Below are 27,186 nucleotides of genomic sequence, written 5' to 3'. Positions count from 1 at the left end.
AACTTTTGTTTTCTAAATCCACTGTCTGTTACTGATTAATATTTTAATACTGTAAATTCAGAAATTATTGCATGGTTTCTATTAATGCGAATAATGCGACTGTGTGAGTATCGCAATAATAAGAACTCACATTATAATATATAATACATATAAATGAGTTCAGACTTTTCCTAAATTGTAATAACTGATATCGCATTTTTGTCCATTCTTCAAAATTCGCAATAATAAATGCACGCAATAATTTCTGAATTTACAGTAGTCTAGAAGAACACATCAATATCTATTAGTTGTAGTTGGCTTTCAACTAGCTTTCAGTAACTGTAATTACTCTTAGATCAATACTGTTTTGTCTTTTTAATTTTTTATTATTTGTGCTTCTTGCCAATCTAATGATCATGAGTCAAGCCAACAACTAAGAACATTAATTTCCTGTTTGAATGGATGCTTAGCACGACTATCTACATTAGTCAAGCCATTCTCAGCAAACTTTTTTTATATTTTTTATGTCGGGCTTTTATAGCCGACTATACGGTACAAGTTTTTCTCATTGTTGAAGGCTGTACGGCTGCCTATAATTGCTTATAATACATCCACTTTATTTAAACTTTAGCTGATAGTTTTCACATTGGCAATCATACCTCAGCTCCTTATATTTATATTTTACATTTTATTCCTCTTGTTTTTGTCCAGTTGCATCACTGCTCAATGTTTGTGTTGCTCAGTCTTTAGTTTTCTATGTTGTGTTTTGTGTACTGTTGTTTGTCTTTTTGTCTTTTTCTTTTTTCGTCATGGTGTTGTCAGTAAATTTTGACTTATGAGTATGAATGTCCCTTTGGTATCTTTCACCTCTCTTTGGGAAGAAAATGTACACTCATCATCATAATTAACACAACCCTATTATTCATGTGCCTGTCCCAAGTCAGAAGCCTGTAATTCAGTAGTTATGTTTGGTTGCTGTCTGTCATATTTGATTTTTGTTTATCCTTATAGCATAAAACAGGCTGTTAGTTTTCATGTTTGGATTGCTTCACATTTTGTCATGTCATGGCTTTTTTTGCTGACTTCTTTACACAGAATGGGTTTTGCTCACTTTTGAAGACTGTTCTGTTAACAATAGTTTCTTAGGCATAGACCTTTTAACCCTTTCGCCGATGAGTCCCGGTTTACCGGGATTCACGCTTCAGACAGCTGACGATGAGTCCCGTTTTAACGGGATCAGAATACCTCTTTTATATTTCCCGCTCAAAACAGTGCAAACTCGAGTTATCTTTCTTTGTTGAATACCCGGATGAAAGTATAAACATGGCTCTTCCGTTTGTTGAACACTGTGTCAAAATCAGAGGAAATTTACGGAATTTACGAGAATTTGAAATGAGGGAACATTTTTTTTGAAAGAATATGGAAGAATTGAAGCCAAACTAGTATACTTTTTAGACATAAAATGTCGTTTTATGTATAAAACACTTGGAATGGACATCGTTCAGTGTAAGGAATTTGTACAGCCTCATTAAATTTTTCAAAATTTTGCCGTTTTGGGTTAAAAAATTACGATTTTTGGTCAAAGAGCAGAATTTTGAGAATTTCACCTAGATAATGCCGAAAATTTGAAAAATTTGAATATTTTATGAAGAAAAAATTATCAAAACATGAACAAAACTGTGAACATGGTGTTAGTGAATGAAATAAAGACACAAATAACTAGACAAGTTTTTATTGACATTTATTATGAAGATCTCCCACATGAGTAATAGTAGCCAGGGAAGCCATCGTCTCAAGAGTAGCTTCTGTCTGGGCAGCTATCGGTGAAAGGGTTAATATTTACTGTGGGGAGAGGGGCATATCTTTTTATGGGAACAAATAATATTTTTGGACTAACATTATAGGCAAACAATTTTTTTTATCAACATGCATGCAGGAACATTGAATTATTTTGGTAACTCAAAGGATTTATTTTTTTCCCTAATTTTCAATGGAAGTAACTTTTTTTTCACTTCTGAAACCAGACTTTTCAAGAAATTATGGACAACAATCTTATTTGAAAAATACACTCATATGCCCCTTTTGTCACACACATAAAATATGAATGCACTCCAAATGATGTGGATGTAAGACAATGACCATGGTCATTGTCTTACATCCACATCATTTGGACTGTTGAAAAGTTGTCACATTGGCAATTTTATATTTACCACATCTTAGGGAGCTACCATTTGATTTTGATGGGGGGATCTAGGATGAAATTTAAAAAAATAGGCAGGACAGGAGTTTTGAGAAAAAAAAAAAGGCAGGATGAGATTATTTGCAAAAAAAAGGCAGGATCACAATTTATGTAAAAAAAAAGTCAGGATAAACTAAAAAAAAAAGGCAGTACCGAATAGAGTGTAAAATAAAAAGGCAGGACCGAATAGAGGGAATAATAAATAGGCATGACAAAAATTTTCATCCCAACCCCCTCCATAAAAATCAAATGGTAGCTCCCTTATCATTGCATGCAAAACAGTGTTCAGAAAGAACTTGAGAAGACCAGCATTGAGAAGAGGTAAACATCCCAGGATTTATAAGGATCTCCTCCTGAATATGCATGTAATGTTTGCCACTGGATGTAAAACAAACAAGCAATCAGTTTTGACTATCTATTGCAGATTTTGAAAGATGTGTATGATTCATGTTTTACAAAAGAATGGAACCTATCCTTTATTAATCTCATCTCTTTTCTTTCAAATCTTCTGTGGATCTAGGGGAGAGAATAAGATGTAAAGAAAATACCTAAACCTGAGGGAGGAGTTAGCCGATTTTTTTTCAGTTAATGTCTTGTTTTTTTGGGAGGGGAAAGGGGTTGCCTTTATAGGAAAACACCTTAAAGGAAATAATGTTTTCTTTTAAAAATTCAAATTGTGATGAATGGCACAGCAGAATATCAACATAGGAAAAAGTTTTTAATACCCTTCTAGATTTCAGGATTGATGTTACAATTACGAGGGGACTTTACAAAGAGAAACAGACATATGCATAATTAGCAAGTTAACCCTTTCAACGCTACACAAAAAAATAAAAAATGGCTGCTGCTGCTGCATTTTTTTTGACTTCATTCATTAGAACAGTATATTCCTTTTCAGACTGCTGTATCTTTTTTAAAATTAGAGATACAGAGTGTCCAAGCTCAAGCTTTGCAACAAAAATAGGCAGGACGGACGGATAGATGGATGGTCAAGAGTAACATTTAATGTCTCAGTCGCCTACGGCAGGGGGATAAAAAATATTGATAAATAAAACCTGTATAATATGGCCCTTACATCAAAAATTGATCAGCTATGTCAATTAGGTATACAGTTTCAGTCATACAGAATATATTTTAATAAATTATGAAAAAGATGGAATAGCTATAGTACTACCTGGTAAAATAGAGGGGTACATAACTCCTGCATTAATATCCTCCACTGCATACTGAGCAAAAGAATCTGAGAAAGCTCCTGTTTGTGAACTGGATCCAGAATCGTAGGTAGAGTAATAAGCAGCTAGATGAATCTCGTTTGTCACTTCTACAGGCCCGATCTGAACTTGAGTGAGTGCTGTAGAACTTACGGCACTAGTGGCATCAAAGCTCAAGGTTACTGCTGCATGAGCCTCACATATAGAGCCTACTACAGTAGCTGTACCCTCTGACATAGGAATTGTCTGAAGGTCATCACTAAGGCATACACTAACATCAGCTGTAGTTGTTATATTCTATAATAAACAAGAAATGATTGTAACAGGATGCTGTTACGAAGTCTCCCAAACGAAGCTCCCATAATTCGTAATTCCCAGGGTCGCCTGACAATGGGCAAAGTCCAGTGAAAATTGGTTTGGTCCAGTAAAGTTATATGCATTAGTGATACCTGGGGACTAACCCTGTATATCATTCAAATCATCTTGGCATGACAAACCAGAATATATATGGTTTAGGGGTGGGGATCTCAACCATTTCCAAGATATTAGAACTTTCTCAAATGGCAGGGGGTCGGGATGACCCCTGGGGACTAACCCTGTATATCATTCAAACCATCTTAGCATGACAAACCAGAATATATATGGTTTAGGGGTGGGGATCTTGACCACTTACAAGATATTAGAACTTTCTTAAATGGCATGGGGTGGGGGTGACCCCTGGGGACTAACCCTGTATTTCATTTCATGTGCTTTATAATGACAAACCAGAATATATATGGTTTAGGGGTGGGGATCTCGAACATTTACAAGATATTAGAACTTTCTCAAATGGCAGGGGGTCGGGATGACCCCTGGGGACTAACCCTTAATTCATTTCATGTGCTTTATCATGACAAAACAGAATATATATGGTTTAGGGGTAGGGATCTCGACCATTTACAAGATATTAGAACTTTCTCAAATGGCAGGGGGTCGGGATGACCCCTGGGGACTAACCCTGTATATCATTCAAACCATCTTAGCATGACAAACCAGAATATATATGGTTTAGGGGTGGGGAGCTTGACCACTTACAAGGTATTAGAACTTTCTTAAATGGCAGGGGGTGGGGATGACCCCTGGGGACTAACCCTGTATTTCATTTAATGGGCTTTATCATTTAGAACATTTTCAATTAAAAAGATTGTGTCTATCACAAACGGTTTTCAATTTATAATCATTTGAAAATTTTAAAAAATAAAATCCCATAGGGTTCTATAGTAAAACCCTCTTTTCTTTTTTCCCCTCAAAGAACCCCTTTATAAACCCCATTGCACAAACAAAACCCTGATTGCACCACTAGACATGTTAGTCTAACATATTGTGAAACCCTAAGTTAATCTGACAAGCGGTTTTGGAGAACGGGTGCGGACAAGTTCAAATTTAAAAGCGGCGGAAGAGGAAGAGGAAGAGGAAGAGGAAGAAGAATAATAATAATAATAATAATAATAAGAACTGAGCAAAAACAATAAGTCTTCCCAAATTTCGTTTGGGAGACTTAATAAATAATATCAGTAGCTGCAAAGCACAGGTATGAAAATATTTCTTGTGTTGAAATTACAAGAACTAACAGCAGTTACAAGAACAGTCCTATAAGTATACATTATAGATGGTGAAATGCAAAAAGTAGGTTTATTTACATATCATAATTGTAAATTATAGTTTTCACTCCTCCATAGGCAATCCTGTCAGAAAAATTTCCTTAGGACTAAAAATGTACAATCTGTATGCGCCTGTAATTTAGTGACTGTTGTTTGTTGCAGTATATCATAATGACATATTTGTTTTACATTCATTGTTTTACATTTGTAATTTCTGGGCCTTTTATAGCTTGCTGTGCAGTATAGGTTTGCTCATTTTTGAAGGCTGTAAGGCTGTATGGTGACCTATAGTTGCGTACTTATTCTTTATTTGGTCTCTGGTGTAAACTTGTTTCATTGGCAATCGTACCACATCTTCTAATTTTCATATTGTAAAACAATACTTACTAAAGTGGAATCAGAACCGGAGTAGACTCTTTCTCCTCCTGCATCAACTACCTGTATGACAAGGTAACTTTCAATGGGAAAGTTGGCACCAATCTTTAAATTGATATCATTGGTGGGTGTTACTATCTGTAATCCAGTAGCAGTCTGCTCTGAAAGTGTTAAGAATATTCTAATGTCTTAATTCTTAGGTCTTATTTGATTTTGAGATTCAAAGCAGTCAAAAATTGTATACATGCATGTATAAACCTAAAATTATGAATTCCTACACAAGTAAAATAGTTGTCGGTGTAGACTTTTTTTCTTGACATAAATTTCAATGCATTCTATTGAAAGAGCTACCATTGTAGTAATAAACATTATTTGGGTTGGGTGGGGGAGGCCTCTAAGGCTTAGTGGTCTTAGTAGTCCAACTACTGTATCACTAGCCTGTCAACACTAATGTTGTGAGTTCAAATCCCGCATAGGGCTCGACTTCAATCTTACTGTGGATTCATTTATTTTCGTGGGTATCAATTTTCGTGGATCGAGAAAAAAAGATGTTTCGTGGATCGCTAATTACAGAAAAAAAAAAAATTCAAACACGTAATTCGTGGATTTCTTTTTGATTTTGGAGATCATATAACCTCCTTGGTTTGATCAATAATAAAACAAACAAAAAAGAAGGAATTCATTGAAAAAGTTTTGAATTGTCAAAATCCTCGCTTGGTCATTCTAGATTAAAGTGTTCATTGAAAACTTCTATTACCTGATTACAATAATGGACAGAGACAACTAATTAATTGTTTGTTTTACAATTTATAAATTCTTGTCGGAATTTTATAAGGCATTCAAAACTCTATGATTGAAAGCTCATTTCCCTAATCACGATATAATAAACAGTCATATAAGTAAAAGGTGTGAAAATAAATGTTCCTGTCATAAACAATATTACCTACGGGCAATATCCCCGTACTTCATCCTATTGATTTTTAATCACCAGTAAACCAAACTATGACACGGTAATTAACAACTTGCAATTATTTTCCATGAACAGTTTTAATCAATTTTAAAAAGTAAATTATCACTGATATTCGATATATCTATTATTGATTTAATCTTCTTTCAATAAAAACACGAGTTATGTTACAATGTTTATCGCTAGTCAACACTATACTAGAACTGCATAACATAACCGAAAATAAACATCCTACCCCATACACATTTCTCGGTATTTTCTTCGTTGAATTCTTAAATTCGTGGTTCGCTGTGACCCACTAAACCCACGAAAATTGGTATACCACGAATAAAAATGAATCCACAGTTGTTAATTAGGATGGTTGTTTCCTACCGAAGGTTGGTTGTTTCCTACCGAAGGTTGGTTGTTCTCTCCAGGCATAATTTCTGGCTTCCTCCACCAATAAAAACTGACCGCCATCAATTAACACAATAGTGCTGAAAGTGGTGTTAAACACCAATCAATCAATTTTTTGAGTGGTTCAACTTGAAAGGCACATATAATGATAGTGATGTTCCGATGATCGAAATAAGTCGGAAATCAGTTGTTTGGGCTTGGCGATGTCGATAATCGATTGGGATTTCGTTCAATCGATTGTCGTTATAGTTTCCGGACTTTTAGCATATCATCTTCCAGTCCGTTTCCTGTTTGCATTTTACATGCGCAGTCAAACAAATTGTAACTAAAAGTATCAGTAGATGACAAGAACATTTATTAAGGTTTCATCCATTTATTGCGTTAAAAATGTCATATTCCTTTCCAAATTACCTGTCAAACATCGTTCATTTTTGTAAATTTTCCCGGGTTTGTCCGCCATTGAAATATATACGAATCATGGATCGGATGCGGACCAATTATTAAAGAATTCCGTATTATTATGATTATAAGTACAGACGCACGGATGACACAGCTGACAGAAGAATAATGATCACAAAATGAAAAATATGTATTCCACACGAATTAACAGACATTGGTTGGATCCCCTTAGTTAAATGTATATATTTCAATGCAGATGCATTGTTTTATTTATTAATTAATTTTAAATTGCTTCAAGTTAAATACTTTATATATCTTTTTTTAATGAGAAGCATTCAAATTTTGATACAGCTGTGTATTTGAAATTATAATGTGAGTGATACTATTGAAATTCAGAAACTTTAGTGTCATTGTTGGTAATAAATGTTGTAATTATAAGACAAAATATGTTCAATCTGAATCTGGATTCTAATTGATTCACTGTTTTAATTGCTAAATAAAATACGAAAAGGAAACAAAAGATCAAACATGAACATATAAAACTCTGCAATGATATGGAATATGCGCCATACTGTGCAATTAAAGATTACTTCTTGAAATTTTTCAATATTTGAAATTTGAAAAAAAAAAAATATTTGAAGAATAATTCTTTTTAATTTCTGAAATCTGAAATGAGAAAAAAATTGACCCCCCACAATTTCTTTTTATGGATTTTTTTGTAAAATAAAAAAAGATGCAACATTTGCAGATATTTTTACTGGTCTTCCCTTATAAATATGCATTTCTTTAAACATAATTTAAAAGCAGTGTAAGGGAAGAAATCAAAACATTGTATGTGGATTACCTCCCTTACACTGTTTTAAATTGTCTTAATTGTTCATTAACCATTACTTTATACATAATTTAACAGCAGTGTAAGGGAGGTAATTCAAATGATGTATTTGATTTATCTCCCTTACACTGCTTTAAATTATGTTTTGTACTAAAGCATATAAAAATGCTTGTTTTTTGCCCCTTTTTTTGCCCTTAATTCCTAAAATTTTGAGGTAATTACCCCCAAAATCAATCCCAGCATTCCCCGTTGTGATATGGAACCTTGTGGTACAATGTCAGAGATATCCATACACTAACACACAAGTTATGTCTGGAAGTTACAAAAATGCTTATTTTTGGCCCCTTTTTCCTTAACTGTTGGTACCATAACCCCCAAAATCAATCCCTACCTTCCTTTTGATATATTGAACCTTATGGTAAAATTTCATAGAGATCCATTCACTTAAACTAAAGTTAGAGTGCAAAAACCACTGTGTCTTCGGAGGAGGACACGACGATGCCAACGTCATACCAATATACGATCGCAAATTTTTTTGCGGTCGTATAATGAGTAAGGTATAAGGATGCAATTATAACCGATAGTGGGTTGGTTGCTGTCAACCGATAGTAATAGATAATCGGTTGGTAATTTCAACCGATTATCCTACACTATATATTGATTGATACTTTAAATACACTTCTATATTCTATTTTATCATGTGTTTTGTTGATTTAGAGGAGGAATATGTAGTAAAACTGCAATAAAAATCCTGTTTTGCCACAAAAGTAAACTGGGCTACGTCTATCCTTACATCTTTCCCCCATCTACAATGATTTTTTATTCCAGATTTTTTTCCTGCTGCAATCAAAACTTCCTTTTACAAAGGATTAAGCATGTTTGACCAATAATTTGTTAAAATAGCAGCAGACATACTGCTTTAAAGGATTAAAGTGTTATACCAACAGCGAATTTACTACAATAAAGTACAGTCAAACCCTCCTTAACAGTCACCTTGTTTCAGCAATCACATTTGACATCAACATAAAGATAATAAAGGGTCTGGTTTGGATGGTCCTCAATTCTGTATTCTTTAATTTTTTGGCCTTTTTTCTCTATTCTTTATTTTTTGTCCATTAGTCTCGATTCTGCATTTTTTTAGCCTATTATTGAATTCCCTATCCTGTAAACCCCATCCAGACCCTAAGTATACCACTATTTCACTAACCTGTCACTGGTATACAGTCTGTCAAAAATACAGCACCATCACTTGTTCCATTCATATAAAACAAAATTTTAGATTTTGTTGCATCACTGGCATATAGATCGAAAAATACCTTGTTCATAGTGAAATCATTGTATGTATTTGGCATTCTAGAATGTGGATAATTTGGCATTCTCATGGTCAAATTCAACTTGACACAGGTGTGGACATCCAACAGCCTGACACCAGTAAAAGTCACTTCACCAGCAACTGCTCGTTTATCTATGTACATCTGGTATGTGGACCGACTTAGTTTAGCACCTGTTCCTGAAAGTCTTTCCTAAAATAAAAGAACAAAAATCCATGTGATGAAATTGCCTGATTATTATATTGACATTCTCTAAGATACATGTGTAAAAAAAAAACATAACACTGATTACGCAGACTGCGACATTAAGCGGTACCCCGGAGCTGCTGTGTAGTAAAAATCTAATCGGACTAGTGCAGAAGCACTGGTGATTGCCCGATCAGGCAAGTGAACATCTGAGAGCGTGTGCGAAATCGTAACGAGTATTTTTACAAAACTATGAGAACAATTAAATCTATACTTGAAATTATCATGAGATGTGCTAGCTAGGACAGACAGATGGACATTATAAACAGCATACCATAGTAGATTCATCTTTAATAGATAGGACGTATTGAAAGGTTAAATTAATTACTATTTCTGTAAAATTACCATTGTTTGAAACAGCATGTCCTCGAGTGGGGCCTTTCCATTAAATAACTGTAAATCTTCAAACCATGCCACTTGCAACATAACAGGAAGTGTAGCATCAATACCAGTTGCCACTTTTACTCCAGCACTATCTTGTATTTCAACAGTTATGTCAAAATCTGTATTGGCAATTGTTCCACTTGAAGGCCAGACTGTAATCCCCATCTTGGCTGCAGGAGCTATTAACATGAAGATATATTCATTACTATTTTTCAAATACATGTGTGTATGTGTTCAAGTTTTCAGTGCTTATGTACTTTTATTTTTTTAAATAAAAAGACACATGGACAAATAGGATTATAAGACATTGTCTGGCGACCTTCGGAATGACTGTCCAAGGTTAAATATTTATGAACAGACAGAACTGTGACATTATCTTTTGAATGAGATGGTGGTTGATAAAAGAACAAACATAATAACAATGTTGCAAACAGTTGAAGCTTAAAACAACTGACATTTCATATTTTTCAAGGATGAAAATGGACTGCATTATGCATAGTACTGTGGATTCGTTAATATTCATGGAATATCAGTTTTCATGGATTTTGTTGGTAGTTGAAAACCACAAATTTAAATACTCAACTAAATAGTTCAATACAAATCTTTAGTTACTTTCATAGGAGTAAATACCCGAACAATAAAATTTGAACCCTTGAATTAAAACTTTTTTTTCTATAACCACTAAAATTGATACCAACAAATATATATATATGAATTCAAAGTAATCTAAGGAATTTTCCAGAAAAAACAATATGGCTGGATTGGAAGGCATTTATTTTTTTATGGCCACCACCGATTCAAGTGCCATCCAACCCCCCCCCCCCAAATATTTTTTTCTGGAATAGCCCTAAACAAAAACATGCATATTGGGTTTTGTATTTAATACTAAATAGTAAATAAATACAAACTTACTTGTAATTTCAAATGCATTTGTTGTTACAGATAGAGGGGTTCCTTGATAATCCATAGACAGAACAAATTTGCGGTTGTTTGGGGGTAAAGTTGTGTGTACGTGGTATAATCCATCAGCTGTTAGTTTCCCATCATGCAAAGGGATATCCGATATAACCATACTGGGATTAGTCGTATTACAGTAGAATCTAAAAGAAGAAAAAGGAAAACTGCATCAAACACAGGGATATGTGACATCAACATACTGGGATAAGTCGTATTACAGTAGAATCTAATCAAAGTACTGAAGTACTGAACATTGGATGACCGCAAGTTCTTGTGGACGGTCAAAAGCACTTGTCTCAGAAAAAAAATCTCATTTCTGTACCTGAAAGTGAGGTTAATGTACAGAGATATATTTTTTTCTGAGACAAGTTCGTGCATGGATGATAAATAAATGACAGGGAATTCAACCTCACCGTAACAACTATTATATTGTAGTGATACACATCAGTATACTCTATTTGTTGTTATGTATTATACTAATATTTGTATATAACAGTTACATGTATATATAATTTGCATCCATTTGTATATCATTCTATCCTACTATTCTAATAATAGTGCAGTGCAAGTGCATGGTGGACACTCTTCTGTAATAATTCGATTTTTCTAATAGATTGGATTTGAGTAGGCATTCATATTTTCCCGCAAAACGTTCTTGAGATATTCTTCTGCATGCGATAACACAATTTTTCTGTATGTGTAATGATTTTTTACTTATATATATATTTCTAAAGACAAAACATTTTCATATTATTAATTTATGACCTAAAAAAATATTTTTATGAGTATTCATTGAAGAAATGAATTTATAACAAGGGATAAGGAATGTTATTTTGCACTCTATAATGTCCACGTATTTATAGATTGGTTATCAGTCAAAAACGAAAGTTATGTAAGTAGAAATCTCTGTGGCAACAATACATTGGAATGCCCTCACGGTCTTCGCGATGTAAAAAGTAGAAAAAGGAAGATAACCATACTGGGATTTAGTAGTAATACAGTAGAATCTGAAAGTACAAAAAAGAAAATTGCATCAAACACAGGGATATGTGACATCAACATACTGGGATTAGTCGTATTACTGTAGAATCTGAAAGTACAAAAAAGAAAATTGCATCAAACACAGGGATATCTGATACATGTATCACCATACTGGGATTAGTAGTATTACAGTAGAATCTGAAAGTAGAAATAGGAAAATTGCATCAAACACAGTGATACCTGATATCACTATACAGGGATTGGTAGTATTACAGTAGAATCTGAAAGTAGAAAAAGGCAAATTGATCAAATTAATATTATATGGACTATAATTTATAAATAGTATATATTTGTACATAAATCAGGCCATAAGTTTTCTCATTTGAATCATTTTACATTTGTCATTTTGAAGCCATTAATAGCTTACTATGCAGAATGGGTTTTGCTCATTGTTGAAGGCCATAAGGTGACCTACGTCATTTTGTCTCTGGTGGCGAGTTAATTCATTAGCAAACATTCCACATCTTATTTTTATATAGTGTCAAATTTCATCATACTTATATCTGAAACAAAAAAAAACATTATTAACATTTTATATAAGAGGTATTAAGTTGTTTTACAGAAAAATCGGTTTCTATGGTACTGGACTGGTACTTAATACCAAAAAACTATTCAGTTTTAAAAAGATTTGATTTTGATTCGATTTTTGGTGTTTTAACGCCACTTTTAAGCACCCCTTTTGGGCTATTTCGTGGCGGCCAGTTTTTGTTGGTGGAGGAAGCCGGAGTGGCCGGAGAAAACCACAGACCTTCGATAGGAAAACTGACAATCCTAGTAAATTAAGATTGGAGTCTAGTGCACACGCACGAGCGGGGTTCGAACTCACAACTTCAGTGTTGACTGGCTAGTGATTACAGTAGTAACTACTTAGACCACTCGGCCACCGAAAAGAGATTGAACTTATAAATAGGGATATAAAAGTTCGTTAAAAAATAGATTATATGCATTTTTGTGTAAGCTGTATATTTTACATTCTACAACTTTCTTTGCAGACATGACAAAAATAGGCAATAAAAGGGAATTTGTTTTTCTTAAAATCAACACAAAAAAATGGGGAATGTGTCCATGGGACACAGATGATGCCCCCGCTTGCATATAATGTTATAAAGGGACATAACTCAATAACTGTAAAAGTGACGCTACCCAAATTTGTACTTGATCTGAGTTTTGTGCTAATTAGCATTGTTTATAGGTTTCATAACATTTAGTTGAGGCAAACTTAAGTTAGAGAACGGAAACGAAAAATTCAGAAATTTTTCCATTTGTAAAGGAGCATAACTCTAGAACGGTAAAAGTGACACCACCAAAATTCAAACTTGATCTGTGTTTTGTGGTAATTAGCATTGTGCATAAGTTTCATAACATTTGGTTGAGGCAAACTAAAGTTAGAGAACAGAAATGAAAATTTCAGCAATTTTTCCATTTGTAAAGGGGCATAACTCTAGAACTGTTAAAGTGACGCCACCAAAGTTAAAACTTGATCTGTGTTTTGTGGTAATAAAAATTTTGTCAACCAAAAGAACAACAAATTAATGTAGGCCTAACAACAGAATAATAAATAACTTACTTATAATCTCTGCCTTCATATGTGTTCGGATATTCTCTTCTATTGGCATATTGACAAAGATTAGCTCCTCCTGTTGCAAATGTATCTGGAGATGCACCGGTTGCATCTATGGAGGTCACAGTAAAGGTCAAGCCTGCCGTGTCAGTTATTGTTGTTCCTGTTCCATCGTCCAATCTGGCAATAACGCCTTTACTGATGATGTGTCCTAATGATACACTGTATATTCTATCAGCATCAGCTGGGATTGACGCTGGAGGTGAATGATTTGTATCAAGTACTAGAGTTGGTACTGCATATATCAAAGGGGCTGAAAGCAGAATTTGAAGAATTAAACATCTTAAAAAAATACCTTTTTCATATACCTCTGATTTGATCACCCTTTTAATTTGTATATATCTCATTTTCTTCATTTCAATCCTTAAAACCTTTTTATATTGAAATCATCCTCTAACATTTGTCTAAGTCTTTGAACCCTGGAATGGAGCAAATGTGTGATGAAATTATCATTAAATATACCTAAATTGCTTTTTTTAGAATGACTATTTCCAACTTATAAATGACTTCTTTTATGAAGCATAGTTTTCAACTCATAATCATTGTGTAAATAAAGTTATCATTTGAATTTTGAAATGTGTTGCCCGTTAAAAGGCTGCATCAAATGCATGAATCTGTAAATAAAACAAGGAAAATTTCAAAAATATTGATTGCTTTTGCAACATAGCAAAATAAACAACAACTTGCATCATTTTTTTTTTAGTAAAATCTTTCTCAAGAATTCAATTCAACAATTATTTGAATTCAAAGCTTATTTTTGATAATTAAATGACTATTATTCAATATGCCTGAAATCATAAATATATTGTCTAGCAGGGCCGCAATTAAAAATATCTTTGTTTCCCCTTACCCTACCCACCATTTTGGAAGTGGGTAGGTAGGTAGGCTTTTTTTTTTTTTTAGAGAAAATCCCTGAAAAATATCTAACACACAGAAAAACACAGAAAAACAACAAATTGAACTTTATTGATACTAAAACAACATACTGTATAACGTATTATGCATGACTAGAAGACCTTACAATTTCTAGACTAGAAAATGTTAATAAATATCAATGTCTTTGTGACTTAGAGTAGACCACATATAAATTGAGACACGGTTCTATATTTTTCTTATAGTTTTATTAATTCAATTGAAAATATAAAACCCCAACCAGACTGCTACCTAGTAACATTCGATGTAAAAAATATGTACACTTGTTTTTCATTTAAGGAAATACTAGAAGCCACAAACCCTGATCCAAGCGAGTATGACTACGCCTATTAAGGCTTATTCTAGAAAACTATGAATTTATTTTTAACAATAAACTTTACCATGAACCCAGTTGGGCGTGCCTATGTGCGGATCAGCATTCGCTGAGTTAGCAGACCTTACAATGTTTGTAAATTCTTGAACACATTTTACAACGCTTTCAACACAGAGAAACAAAATGAAAATGATAGTTGAAGTTCACCTACGAATTTTCCTGTAATGAAACAATATTCTTATACACTGTCATAATTATACAAAGGAGAAAGATTCTTTAACGAAGGCATAGTATGATACAAGACATTAAAACCAATATCAAACCAACTGAAACATATCAATATCTGCACAGACACAGCTCACACCCAAAAAGTGTTTTCATTGAAAGGATTTATCAAGGGTGAAGTATTGAGGTATCTCAGAAACACAAGCAGCAAAACTGATCTTAAAAAAAACGCTCAAACAAGGATATCAAATATCTGAAATCAACGATTTTTTTTATCAAACACAAAATACAGAAAGGGAAAACTTGCTAACACATTGCCCAGCGAAACGGTATGTAATGTAGTAATGTTATATACAGAAACTAAAAATATAATAATGAAACACTGGCATCTTATTTCACAAAACCCTGAATGTGTGACCATATTTAATCATCAGCCCATTAAAGGCATTATAGCTTATAAAAGACATAAGAACTTACAAGAACTTTTATCAAAGCATTAGCTGGTATAGTCATCTCGACTTTTCACAACACAATATGATACTGAGCTCGAAAAAAATCAACGACTATTTTATACAAAGACAACTGGTGTATGGTCCAATATCACATACGAAATGAAACAAAATAGCATAAATAGCGATCCAATATACAACTTATTGAGTCAACCACTGATGAAGGCGAACTCAGGGATTTACCACAAACACGGCAGAAACACCGGGCCTAACATTTAAGCTCAAGGGTGAGCTCGGATGCGCAATCGTAACTACTCAGCCATTCTCGCTACGCATTTTGTTATTGGAGGCGTAGCTAGAATGGAAGAGTAGTTACGATTGCTCGGATGCATTTATTTAAAACATTATTCCATTCCAATTTCAGTATCCTTGCCTACGTTGTTTACCCTTTGCTGCAAACACACGGGCAACAATGATTTCGCGGAATGATGAAAATACGGACCATTCAAGGAAACGAAATTAAAAAACGAACTTTTGAGCGAAAAGACAAAAAAAAAAAACAACAACGTGATTTTTGAAAAAAATTATTTCAGTCGGCGGATTTTTAGAGGGTTGGTCGGGTAAGGGGAAACAAACTTAATTTTAATTTTGGCCCAGGTGCTTGTTTGACAAGTATCATTTCTCTCAGTGATAGCATATTTTCAAACACCTATAAAGCTAGAAAAACTAGAGCTGTCTGCATAGCATGACAAATAGCCCTAAGCTGTTTTGGGTGCTGCTGTGAAATTCAGTACATGTATGCTAGAACAATTTCGGGAAATTTTTAAAAGTTTTTCCCGATTTGATTTCTTTTATTATTGAATCACGATAACTTCCCTTAAACTACCACGTTTCATTCATTCATCTAAAGTATTTAACATGTTAATCCAAGCACAATGTAAGTAGTTTTTTTATGTCATTAGTGCACATTTAAATAGTTTTCTATGAATATAAATTGTAGTTTTTGTATGCTGCGCAATAACGGCATTTTCAGATTATTTGGTCAAAAGGTCAAGTTGAGAAGATTTTTTATGTATGGAACGCCATCTGTGCTATAATACTATGATTGTTTTTGAGAATTATATTTTTAACATGTATTTGAAATTTAGTAATAATTTCATTTATTATTTGCATTTAATTGCATGTGTAACTAAAGTGTAGATCTAGGTAATTTCTACTGATAAACCATATTTTTTCTATTTATGAGATATTTTCATGGTACACTAGGTATTCTAAACATGCAGTTAATATTTTGTGATAAAAAATTTTCTACTCGATATTGGAACAATACACACTTGATATGTTCTATAAAGATTGCTAATGTAGTCTAGATTTTGCAGCTAATAATGTTCCTAAAAGATTGTTGCTATTTTTATTAAGGTTTTTTTTCAGTAACAAATTTCTACAATATTGTTTTGTTTTTATATTGTAGCTTTTCACCATTACGGCATATGACAATCTTTCAACAACTAATTAACAATAAAAATATACCATGGTTAGCTGTCTGTTTATTTGTGAGACAGCACAACATGTATTGAGACAATGACCTTCTGAGCCATTCATTTTATATAATCATTGCCTCTGTGTTAGATTCACACATGGTTACTGATAAGTCAATCTGAAAGAATTATTAAACGTGTTGTTTTCAATTTTATACTGACCTAGGAACAAAGTCTAAGGTTCCTATACTATAAATTCAGAAATTAAAGGTCATAGGCAAAGTAAGTACATGTACATTGTATGATGCTTCGGCATACAAAGTTTTAATCTAAATGCAACAATACAGAAGTTATGCACCAAACACAAATCAGACAAAGTTTTACTATCATAGAGGTCAAGGTCAAATTCATTGTAAAATTAATGTGGATAATGTCCACATGTGGAGACAGATGATGCCCCAGCTTGCATATCATAGTTATAAAGGGACATAACTGAAGAACGGTAAAAGTGACGCTACCCAAATTTGAACTTGATCTGAGTTTTGTGGTCATAAGCATTGTGTGTCAGTCTCATAGCATTTGGTTGAGGCTAACTTAAGTAGAGAACAGAAACTAAAAATTCTGTAATTTTTCTATGTGTAAACACGCATAACTCTTGAACGGTTGTGTATAAGTTTTATAGCATTTGGTTGAGACAAACTAAAGTTAGAGAACGGAAACGAAAATTCAGCAATTTTTATGTTTATAAAGGGACATAACTCAAGAATGGTAAAAGTGTCGCCACCAAATTTTGTACTTAATCTTGTATTATGTAGTAATAAGCATTGTGTATAAATTTCATAACATTTGGTTGAAGCAAACTAAAGTTAGAAAACGGAAACAAAAAAATTGTACTTGATCTTAGTTTTGTGGTAATGAATATTGTGTATAGGTTTCATAATGTTTGGTTGGGGCAAACTTAAGTTACAGGATGGAAACTAAAAGTTTTGCAATCTTTCGATTTATAAAGGGTATAACTCAATAATGGTTAAAGTGACACTACCCAAATTCAAACTTGATCTGTGTTTATCAGTGGAAGTCAAAATTAAACATTGCATTGTATAAAGCATTGATTGTAGTTGATTCAACTATAATCATGGACAAAGGAAGATAACTCCAATTTTAAAAATAACTTGATATTGAAAATTAAATAAAAATTATAACATTTGGTTGAGGCAAACTTAAGTTAGAGAACGGAAACTAAAAATTTTGCAATTTTTCCATTTATAAAGTGGCATAACTCTAGAAAGGTTAGAGTGATGCCACCAAAATTCAAACTTGATCTGTGTTTTGTGGTAATAAGCATTGTGTATAAGTTTCATAATATTTGGTTGAGGCAAACTCAAGTTAGAGAAAGGAAACCAATTTTGGGACATGTACGTACAGACGGACATGGGTAAAACTTAATGCCCCCACTGCTACGGTGGGGGTATAAAAATCCCATGTTGTACCAGCATACCAAATTTGGTCAACCTAAGTTCTATGGTACAAAAGTTATGTGCAGGACACAAATCATTATGTCCAAACACATAGTAAGTTACATGAAAAAATTCTATACTCTGGGGTCAAAAGTTGGTATTATGAAAATAGTCGTGTTAACTCATTGTTTCCGGCAAATGAACATTTACCATTTGTATTATTATAAGTTTTCTTAACAATACAGGAGGGTCTACTCTAGATAAGAAGGGGGTCCTTCAATTTTTAAACCATTTTTCTCTATTCTTTGTCTATTTTGCCCACTATTATCTATATTTTTTATGTATTAGCACCCCACTATTCTCTATATTTTTTATGTATTAGCACCCCATTATTCTCTATTTGTTTGCCTATTTTTCTCTATACTTTTTGTTTGCACTTTCTTCTGCACATTTTGTCCATTACCCTCTACTCTATAAACCCCATTTAGATCCTCATATAGAGGTCGAACTGAAACCTAAACTCCATCTTACTGGGGACATATTCATCACATACCTATATAGCAAATTTTGCCAACTTCTCAGTCAAATACAAGCATACTGGAGCGTCGATAATTCAGTAATTTCAAAAACCCAATAACATGTCATATATAAAAGATACTAGTATACGTTCCTGCAAAAAAGTTAATGTGATAATAGGATATCCTCAGCAGTGCAGCATGTTATATTAGGTTCCGAGAATCCCATCCTTCCCTCAAATGCGATTGGGTACATGTTGTCAAACCTTTGAGCGGAAAGAAACGCACTTTCAGTTTTCAAAACGTAACTTCGTCTTCAAAACTGGGCGGGCGGATTTAGATAGGAACCCGTCCCTTTTACATGTTTTGCGAAATGAAAACGGAGACAATACGAAGATATGACATTCACTTTTACTGACAAATAAAAAGTGTACCCCTCCCCCATTTTTTTCCAAAAATGAGCCTTCTCATGGGGTTTTTGATTATGTGATTACTTGGCCGTTTTATACTGATTATTTGATTACCATTCCAAATATTTCATGATTATTTGATAATCTAGGACTGTATTTTTTATTATTTGATTATCTTGTTTTAAAATATAATTAATGATTATGTGATTATTTGGACACCCCCATGAGGGGCCTCAAAAATATGGATCCGACATTGCGGACTAACTTGATCTTTTCCTAGTTTCCTTCCTTTTTAATTTTTCGTTGACTCTCCTTTTGCTTGTTTTCTCGTACGATGAAAACCACAATCTATTATATATATGCAAGTCCGTCCGTTCAGTTATTTGACATGGATAGGACTAGTCTATAATATTATCCAACTTTCTTGTCCCAGTCCGATAGCTTATAATTAGTGGTCTTAAAGTTTCAATTAAAATTTCTTACATTCCATTTCATTGGAAATGGTTTTATGTTACAGTAAGTTGTAGGTATCAACATGACAAACAGGGCTTTATAAGCAGCATCCATGCTTCCATGAATGTTTTTAAACTTGAATTCATTATTAGCTAGATTGATTGATAATCAAATTGACTGCGGCTACTAGCCTATCCATTGTTTATAAAAATGTTCTATACACTTTAGAAGATGGTAGTTGGAGCAGAGCATTTGGAAATCTGCCTTCTTAAAAATGTGTGTAAATGCGATCCACGATCCACGGTGTCGGTGAGACCTTGATAAAAATTTAAACCATTCTATACAAACTTGAATAAAGATATGTGGTTATAGTATGTCACATATATATATATAGTCCTTTAAATCACTTACCAATATACAAACAGATGGAAAACAGCTGACTTGTATAAATTATATTCATTGCGAAAAATATTATAAATTCATTGATCAATGGCCCGCCATATCTTCAACTAGAACGCACTAGAACGTTAAATGACGTCACATGAATCAATCCGCCGAAGTATAATAGATAAAGTGTAGGCTATTGCCAATTTTTTTTATTAAGCAACATATTTTATTGAAAATTGTGAGGATGCACATGCAATGCTGTCTCAAAAAGTTGTTCTTTACAATGTTTTTATAAGTATCATATGCATCGTTTCAACGTTTGGGTTTATTTTCATCATCGGATTTGCTTCCGGTGTTCGTCTACTGATCTTTACTGGTTTCCCGCTTTTCGGATTTTTTCCGAAATAGTTCTGATTTTCCCGCGTGAACACATTTGCGCTGACAGGGATTTGTGAGGGTGGTAAAGGGTTATTTTCGTGCAACGTGATCGTCGTTTTTTATTTCACGTTCAACGTGTTTTTACTTTTTTATTTAACGTTCAGTCGTGCAAGACAGGTGCCTCGTTCAACGTGTTCTGCTTATTTAATTTTCGTGCATCGTGATTTTCAAATGCTTATTTTGCGTGCTCGGTATTTTTCAAATAAAATTCAAATACTTGGCAGGAATGTCAAGAAATGCTTTTTTTAAAAGCCGTAAACCATTTACATCATAAATGTGTATACTAAATCGGGAATAACAAGTAAAACAGAGAGTTTATATATACAAGAAGACAGTGACTCAGTCACAAAAGGTTCACAACAGTCTTTATTTTTCGTGCAACGTTCATGACAGAAATTATTTCACGTTCAACGTGAAATTGTGTCTTATTTCACGTTTTTTCAGTTCAAGCACCCCCCTTTACCACCCTCATTTGTGGTTACCGTAGATCTTAACGAATATAAAAACTTACTACGAAACAAAACAAGATTCACGTGCGTGTGTGTATTATGTGCGCTGTCAGATTTTGCTATCACTGGCGGAGACGCATTATACATAGGCGGATCCAGGGGGGCCGGCCTCACCCCCTTTTTGTGTGAAAAATTTGGTTGATTATATAGGAAATCACCTAAGCATGACTAAGCGGGCCCGCTCTTATGGCAGTCGGTGTCCCCTTATAAAAAGTTCTGGATCCGCCACTGGCATACGCATTAGCAGCTAGTTAGGAGGGTAGGAATGCCCTTTACCGTCAGTCGTCAAACGGTGAGCCTCCTCATGGAGTTTTTGATTATGTGATTACTTGGCCGTTTTTAAAATGATTATTTGATTACCATACCAAATATTTCATGATCATTTGATTATTTGACATCCGTATCGCCCGTAGGTCCAGAAATTTTTGTAGTGTTTTCAACAAATATTTGACCCTCGAACTTTTCATTTCAATTTTATGGAAAAATGAGGTGAAATGTATATGATTTTTTTACCTCTTGATAGATAAATGTCAATGGTTTCAGAAAAGGTATCACTCTAATGGATTTAAATTTCTTCTTTTGACCAAATTTTGGGGACTTTTGTGACATTTTCACCCCCCTTTTTGCAATATTTTGTACCAAATAAATGCAGATTGTTGCAAAGGTTACACCAAAAAGAGATTATATTTCACCATTTTAACTATTGGAAATCAAATCTATGGAAGATGCTGTTTCCATACATATGCAGATACATAGCACAAACATATTAAGCCTTATTTGTAAGAAAGCAAGGAAAAGAGGGTGGTTAAAAATTATGAGTGTCCATTTCAACTCCCCCCCCTCCCCGCCACCCCCGGGCCGATAAATATTTGCGCCTTATAGTAATTCCATGCACCAAATATATAATTGACCTATTGTATAAAGTGCGCGCCGCGACTGGCGTACCAAACTATAAGCCTGTTATCTTTGATCATGCAGCTGTAATATGAGGATCCGAAAACTTAATGCGTTGACCAATGAACCATTAAAATGAGGTCAAGGTATGATAAACTTTGCCATACAGACATGACAGACCGACAAAACAGACAGACAGACAAATCGATCCGGGGGCAAGATTTTGAAACATGGTTAGGATATGCTTTCATAACATTTCTAGTTATTTTATGAGCATTTTGATTTTCAGATTTTAAGGTTTACATTTTCCCATTTAAAATTTAAACTTTGGATGGAAAATTTCCATCATATTAAACCCCTGTATCAAAGGTTATCAGAAAAGCAATCTAGTTATGCCCCATGCAGGCTAGGGGCATTATGTTTTTTCGGTCTGTGCATCCGTTCGTCCGTCTGTCCGGCTTCAGGTTAAAGTTTTTGGTCAAGGTAGTTTTTGATGAAGTTGAAGTCCAATCAACTTAAAACTTAGCACACACTCCCTATGATATGATCTTTCTAATTTTAATGCCAAATTAGAGTTTTGACCCTAATTTCACGGTCCACTGAACATAGAAAATGATAATGCGAGTGGGGCATCCGTGTATACTATGGACACATTCTTGTTAAAATATATATCTCTGATTTCGTTATACTCATATGACTCTTGTGGAGATTACGAAATCAGAGGTCTATATTTTATTAATTAGATTGTTAGAAAGTTTTCCAGATTACCATTTGTTTTATTACATTTGGTCCATTGTGAATCACATTAAGATGATTTTTTTTTTGCATTTCTATACCTGAGTACCGGACCAAACAAACAAAAAAACGTTAAACGTAATTTTAACGTATAAACTATCATGATGAAATGTACACCTTACAGGCCTCCAGCATCACGCATCTGGTTTAGTTAAATTGGAACCGTCAGGGACATATAATACAATATATATAATTGTATTATTTGTCTCTCGTACCGTTTATGATTTTGATTATAATTATTCCACTGTAGTCTTTTGAATTGTCTGTAGTGTAACTAGTGTCCAATTGTAATACAGGGGCGGGTCCAGCCATTTTTAAAAGGGGGTTCCAACCCCCGGAACCCTCCCCCTGGATCCGCATAATTCTGCAATAATTAGATCAAGTGCACAGTTATACAATAACTTTCATAATTCTGCTGTATCTTGAATCAAGTACAAAGCTTTATTATTATTGTCATAATTCTGCCAAGATTTATTTCACGTGCACAGTTTTACAATTATTTGCATAATTCTGCAATGATTTTTTTCAAGTGAACAGTTTTACTGTTATTTGCGTAATTTTGCAATTATTTCAATCAAGAACAGTTTTGCTATTTTATAATTGTATGACGAACCTGGTGGCATTACTTTACGTGCATACGTATGCACAGTTTTACAATTGTTTGATGATCTAGGCTTCATTACTTTGCATGCATATATGAACTGCTCACTTGTACAATTTCCTGGGGAATTGTGCATGGTGCACACAGATCGTATGCAAATTGTACAACAATGCATGCCCAGTTCAACAAACTTTGGTAAAACTGGGCATTCCATAACTATCAAAGCATGCCCAGTTTTACAATTGTATGACGAACCTGGTGGTATTACTTTACGTGTAGAGGTATGCCCAGTTTTACAATTGTTTGATGATCTAGGCTTCATTACTTTACATGAATATATGAACTGCTTACTTGTACAATTTCCTTGGGAAATGTGCATGCATGGTGTACAGATCGTATGAAAATTGTAAAACAATGCATGCCCAGTTCTACAAACAATTGTAAAACTGGGCATGCTCAGTTCTACAAAATCATGTGACAAAACATACCTCCATTGGTGTATGGAATTATTGTAAGATGTACATGTCCGTCTGGCAGGTTTCACCTGACCATAACCTTTTTTCATGCTTCATTGGACACCGTGAAGTTTTGCCGGTTTTGTCTATTTCTAAAATACTATAAGCAATAGGGTAATGATTGTAAGGTGTACATGTCTGTCTAGCAGGGTTCATCTGATCTTGACCTCGTTTTCATTTTGTATTAGTCAATGTTAAGTTTTCATGGTTTTGTATGTTTATCATAAACTATAAACAATAGGTCAACTGTACTTAATTGGTGTATGGAATTATTGCATAGTGTACATGTCATCAGACCTTGATCTCAATTGTATGGTTCATTGGTTAATGTGCAATTTTGATAATGAGGTCTGTTTCTCAAACACTATAAGCAAAGGCTAACTATATTTGGTGCATGATAAGCTCGTTAGGTGTACATTTCTGTCAAGCAGGATTCATCTGAACTGGATCTCATTTACATGGATCATATTGATCTTGATGTTAAGTTTATGTGATACTTGTAGTAAACCTCTCATATTACAGACTTTCTAAGTAAAACAGGAGAGATATTTAAGCTTGTGCATTCTTGTTTTCTGATATATGATAATCTTTTTGTTATTCCAGCCAAGTTCGGTTAAAAATATTGATGAATTAGTGCAGAAGCAATGACGAAAATGTGAAAAATTATTGAAGAAGTGCATGATGAGGGGGTGCAGGCCGTTTCGTAACTAGTCGATTCGTAACTTACTAGGTCGTTTCGTACCTGAGACGTTTTGTAACCTTATATCAATATATAATAACAATATGAGTCACTACTTGTTACTTTTTTGTGTAGTTAAAAAACATATATCAGAAAGATTGATTGTTATTATAACTGTAAATTAATTATTATTAATTAAAATTCTTAAACTTTAAATTAATTAAATGGCTTACGTTGTGTAAGTGGTAACTGCAAGCAGTAAAAGTTATGATCACATAGCTTGAATGTTAAAACAACAATTAATTTCTCTTCCTATCATACGCTTGGTAAACACAATTGTTAAATCAAAAATGTTGTTTTAAGCCGTTTACACAAATATTTAGACTTCAGAGGGTACGTAAGGATAAAATCAAACGTTTCTATGTTCAGTTTACAAATGTCAGACAACATCCCTCTGACAGACTTGAACAGTGGAACAGTGGAACAGAAACCAAACAGGTACCTCTCATGTATGTTATCATGTCACGTCGACGCACGAAGGACTATGTCTCAGTTCTTAGGGCCATTTTGCAACTACTGCCACGCACTGCCGTTCAAAAGATTATAGCAGACTTTGAACGTGGCCTGCGGAATGCTCTACACCATCTGTTTCCAGGAGTCCCCGTCCAAGGTTGTGCATTTCAGTTACAGATTAGGTAGCACTCCACAGTTAGAAAATAAAATTAAAATTGAACCACAAAATGTTTAATCATCTTCTCTCAGTGGCAGCTAGATCCAGGGAAGGGGGGGTCCGGGGGGTTTGGACCTCCCCTTTTTTGTTGACGATCATTGGGGGAAATATGGTTGGAACCCCCCTTTTAAAAAGGCTTGATCCGCCCGTTCTATTCCATTAAGCCAACTGTTTGTGTCATACATGTGCATATGTATGTAATCAGTATCTTCTATAGATTTGATTTTCAAAAGTTAAAATGGAGAAATATAATTCCTTTATTGTGTATCCATGGCAACATTCTGCATTTATCTACCATAAAATATTGCAAAAAGGGGCTTGAAAATGTCACATATTCCCGCAAACTAGAATTTCAATGCCTCTGAGTGATACCTTTTCTGAAACTGTTGACATTAATCTACCAAATGATAAAATAAAAATTGGGGCTTTCGCCTTATTTTTTTTGTTAAATTTAATCACAAAGTTTGTGGTCAAAAAGTTGGAAAAAAAAACATTACAATAATTGCAGGACCAATGTCTGGTATGGATATGAAATAACGGACTGTCAGACAAAAAAAGCCCATAATACAAACCCACTATGAGGGCTATATTAATTTTTAGCTATCCAAAAATGAATTTTATTGCACACTAGCTGTTATATTTGAAAAATCCACAAGGGCTAAAATGCGAAACTACACACCTAACGGTGGAGAGCTACATTAGGGGTTTGATAAAGCCTTTACAAGTGTGACTGATATTGATGACGTGACGTCATAGAGTTTTAGGGGTTTGACTAAGCTTATGTAAATTTGACTGATATCGAGATCATCACGGATGGTTGATACAACACAATGGTCATTGATTGTATTACACATACAGTTTACCTATATATACTACTAAGTATATAATAAATAAAGTTATTGCAATAGATTAAAATATCACTCTGATCACAGTTAGCAGTGTGCTAAATTATTGATTTTATAGCACAATACATTCAAGTGTTTTCTTACACAAGAAGTCAGTTCACTTTTTCATCAACAGCTACTTAATTTGTTTTTGTTATATTCTTAAATAAGTATACTTTAATGATAGGATTCTTTTTAAGAAAACCATTATGCAGAATAGGGTCTCAGTCTTAAAGACTTGGGTCAGTGGCATAAAAGGATATGTGAGGTTTATATCATAGGCGTTTCTAGGATATTTGAAAGAGGGGGTGTATCAAATCTTTGGCCAAGCGGAGCAAGGCGAAAAAAATTTTGGACCATTTTTTTGCTAAAAAACATAATATAATTGTGAAATGCTCTAATTTTTTGTGGTCTGAGGCTGAGTCTGTGGGGACATTTATAGCATGTTGGTCTTGGACAAAAGATAAGACTTCAAGCAACATTTACATAAACACAAACTTTATCTTGTAAACTATGCAAAATCTTCAAAGTCAATAATCATGATGAATGGGCAGGGACAATATCCATGGAAATGAGATGTGCCAATGCAAATACAACTGCATACCAAATATTATTGACCTACCACTAATGGTTCCCCATAAACCTACACCATCACAAACTAATACATTTTGACGCCGCCACTGGAAACAGGATGCTTGTCTTGCTTTTTCAATTTTTTTTAAAATGAGAAAGAAATGTAAACAGAAATTAACTCAAGATTGATGCAGTTGTTTGGTTAATTTCCTGATGCAAATATTTCATGAATATTCAGGAAAAAAACAAATTAACAAACAAGGAATGAACTGTCAAATTGACAGCAAACTTGGTTTTCTGTATTTTGAAAGGCGCTTTCAAGTTTGTTTG

At 33.9% G+C, this 27,186-nt stretch overlaps 1 protein-coding gene across 1 annotated transcript in view; it reads right to left on the bottom strand.

Moving 5' to 3' along the window:
• LOC127720912 (uncharacterized) overlaps positions 1 to 19,965 on the bottom strand; it is a 98,792-nt gene extending 78,827 nt beyond the window's left edge. Inside the window, exons 1-8 of the mRNA XM_052227650.1 lie at positions 19,914 to 19,965; positions 13,565 to 13,871; positions 12,495 to 12,500; positions 10,912 to 11,099; positions 9,961 to 10,178; positions 9,246 to 9,561; positions 5,457 to 5,605; positions 3,393 to 3,726 (exon numbers count right to left, since the gene is read on the bottom strand). Coding sequence (XP_052083610.1) covers positions 3,393 to 3,726; positions 5,457 to 5,605; positions 9,246 to 9,561; positions 9,961 to 10,178; positions 10,912 to 11,099; positions 12,495 to 12,500; positions 13,565 to 13,871; positions 19,914 to 19,965 — 1,570 coding nt within the window. The remainder of the gene's footprint in view (positions 1 to 3,392; positions 3,727 to 5,456; positions 5,606 to 9,245; positions 9,562 to 9,960; positions 10,179 to 10,911; positions 11,100 to 12,494; positions 12,501 to 13,564; positions 13,872 to 19,913) is intronic.
• Positions 19,966 to 27,186: the final 7,221 nt, after the last annotated feature.

This window comes from Mytilus californianus, unplaced genomic scaffold (genome assembly GCF_021869535.1).
Source record: "Mytilus californianus isolate M0D057914Y unplaced genomic scaffold, xbMytCali1.0.p SCAF_11, whole genome shotgun sequence".
NCBI lineage: Eukaryota > Metazoa > Mollusca > Bivalvia > Mytilida > Mytilidae > Mytilus > Mytilus californianus.
The sequence above is the reverse complement of the archived record's forward strand: the minus strand, read 5'-3'. Positions and strand labels throughout refer to the sequence as shown.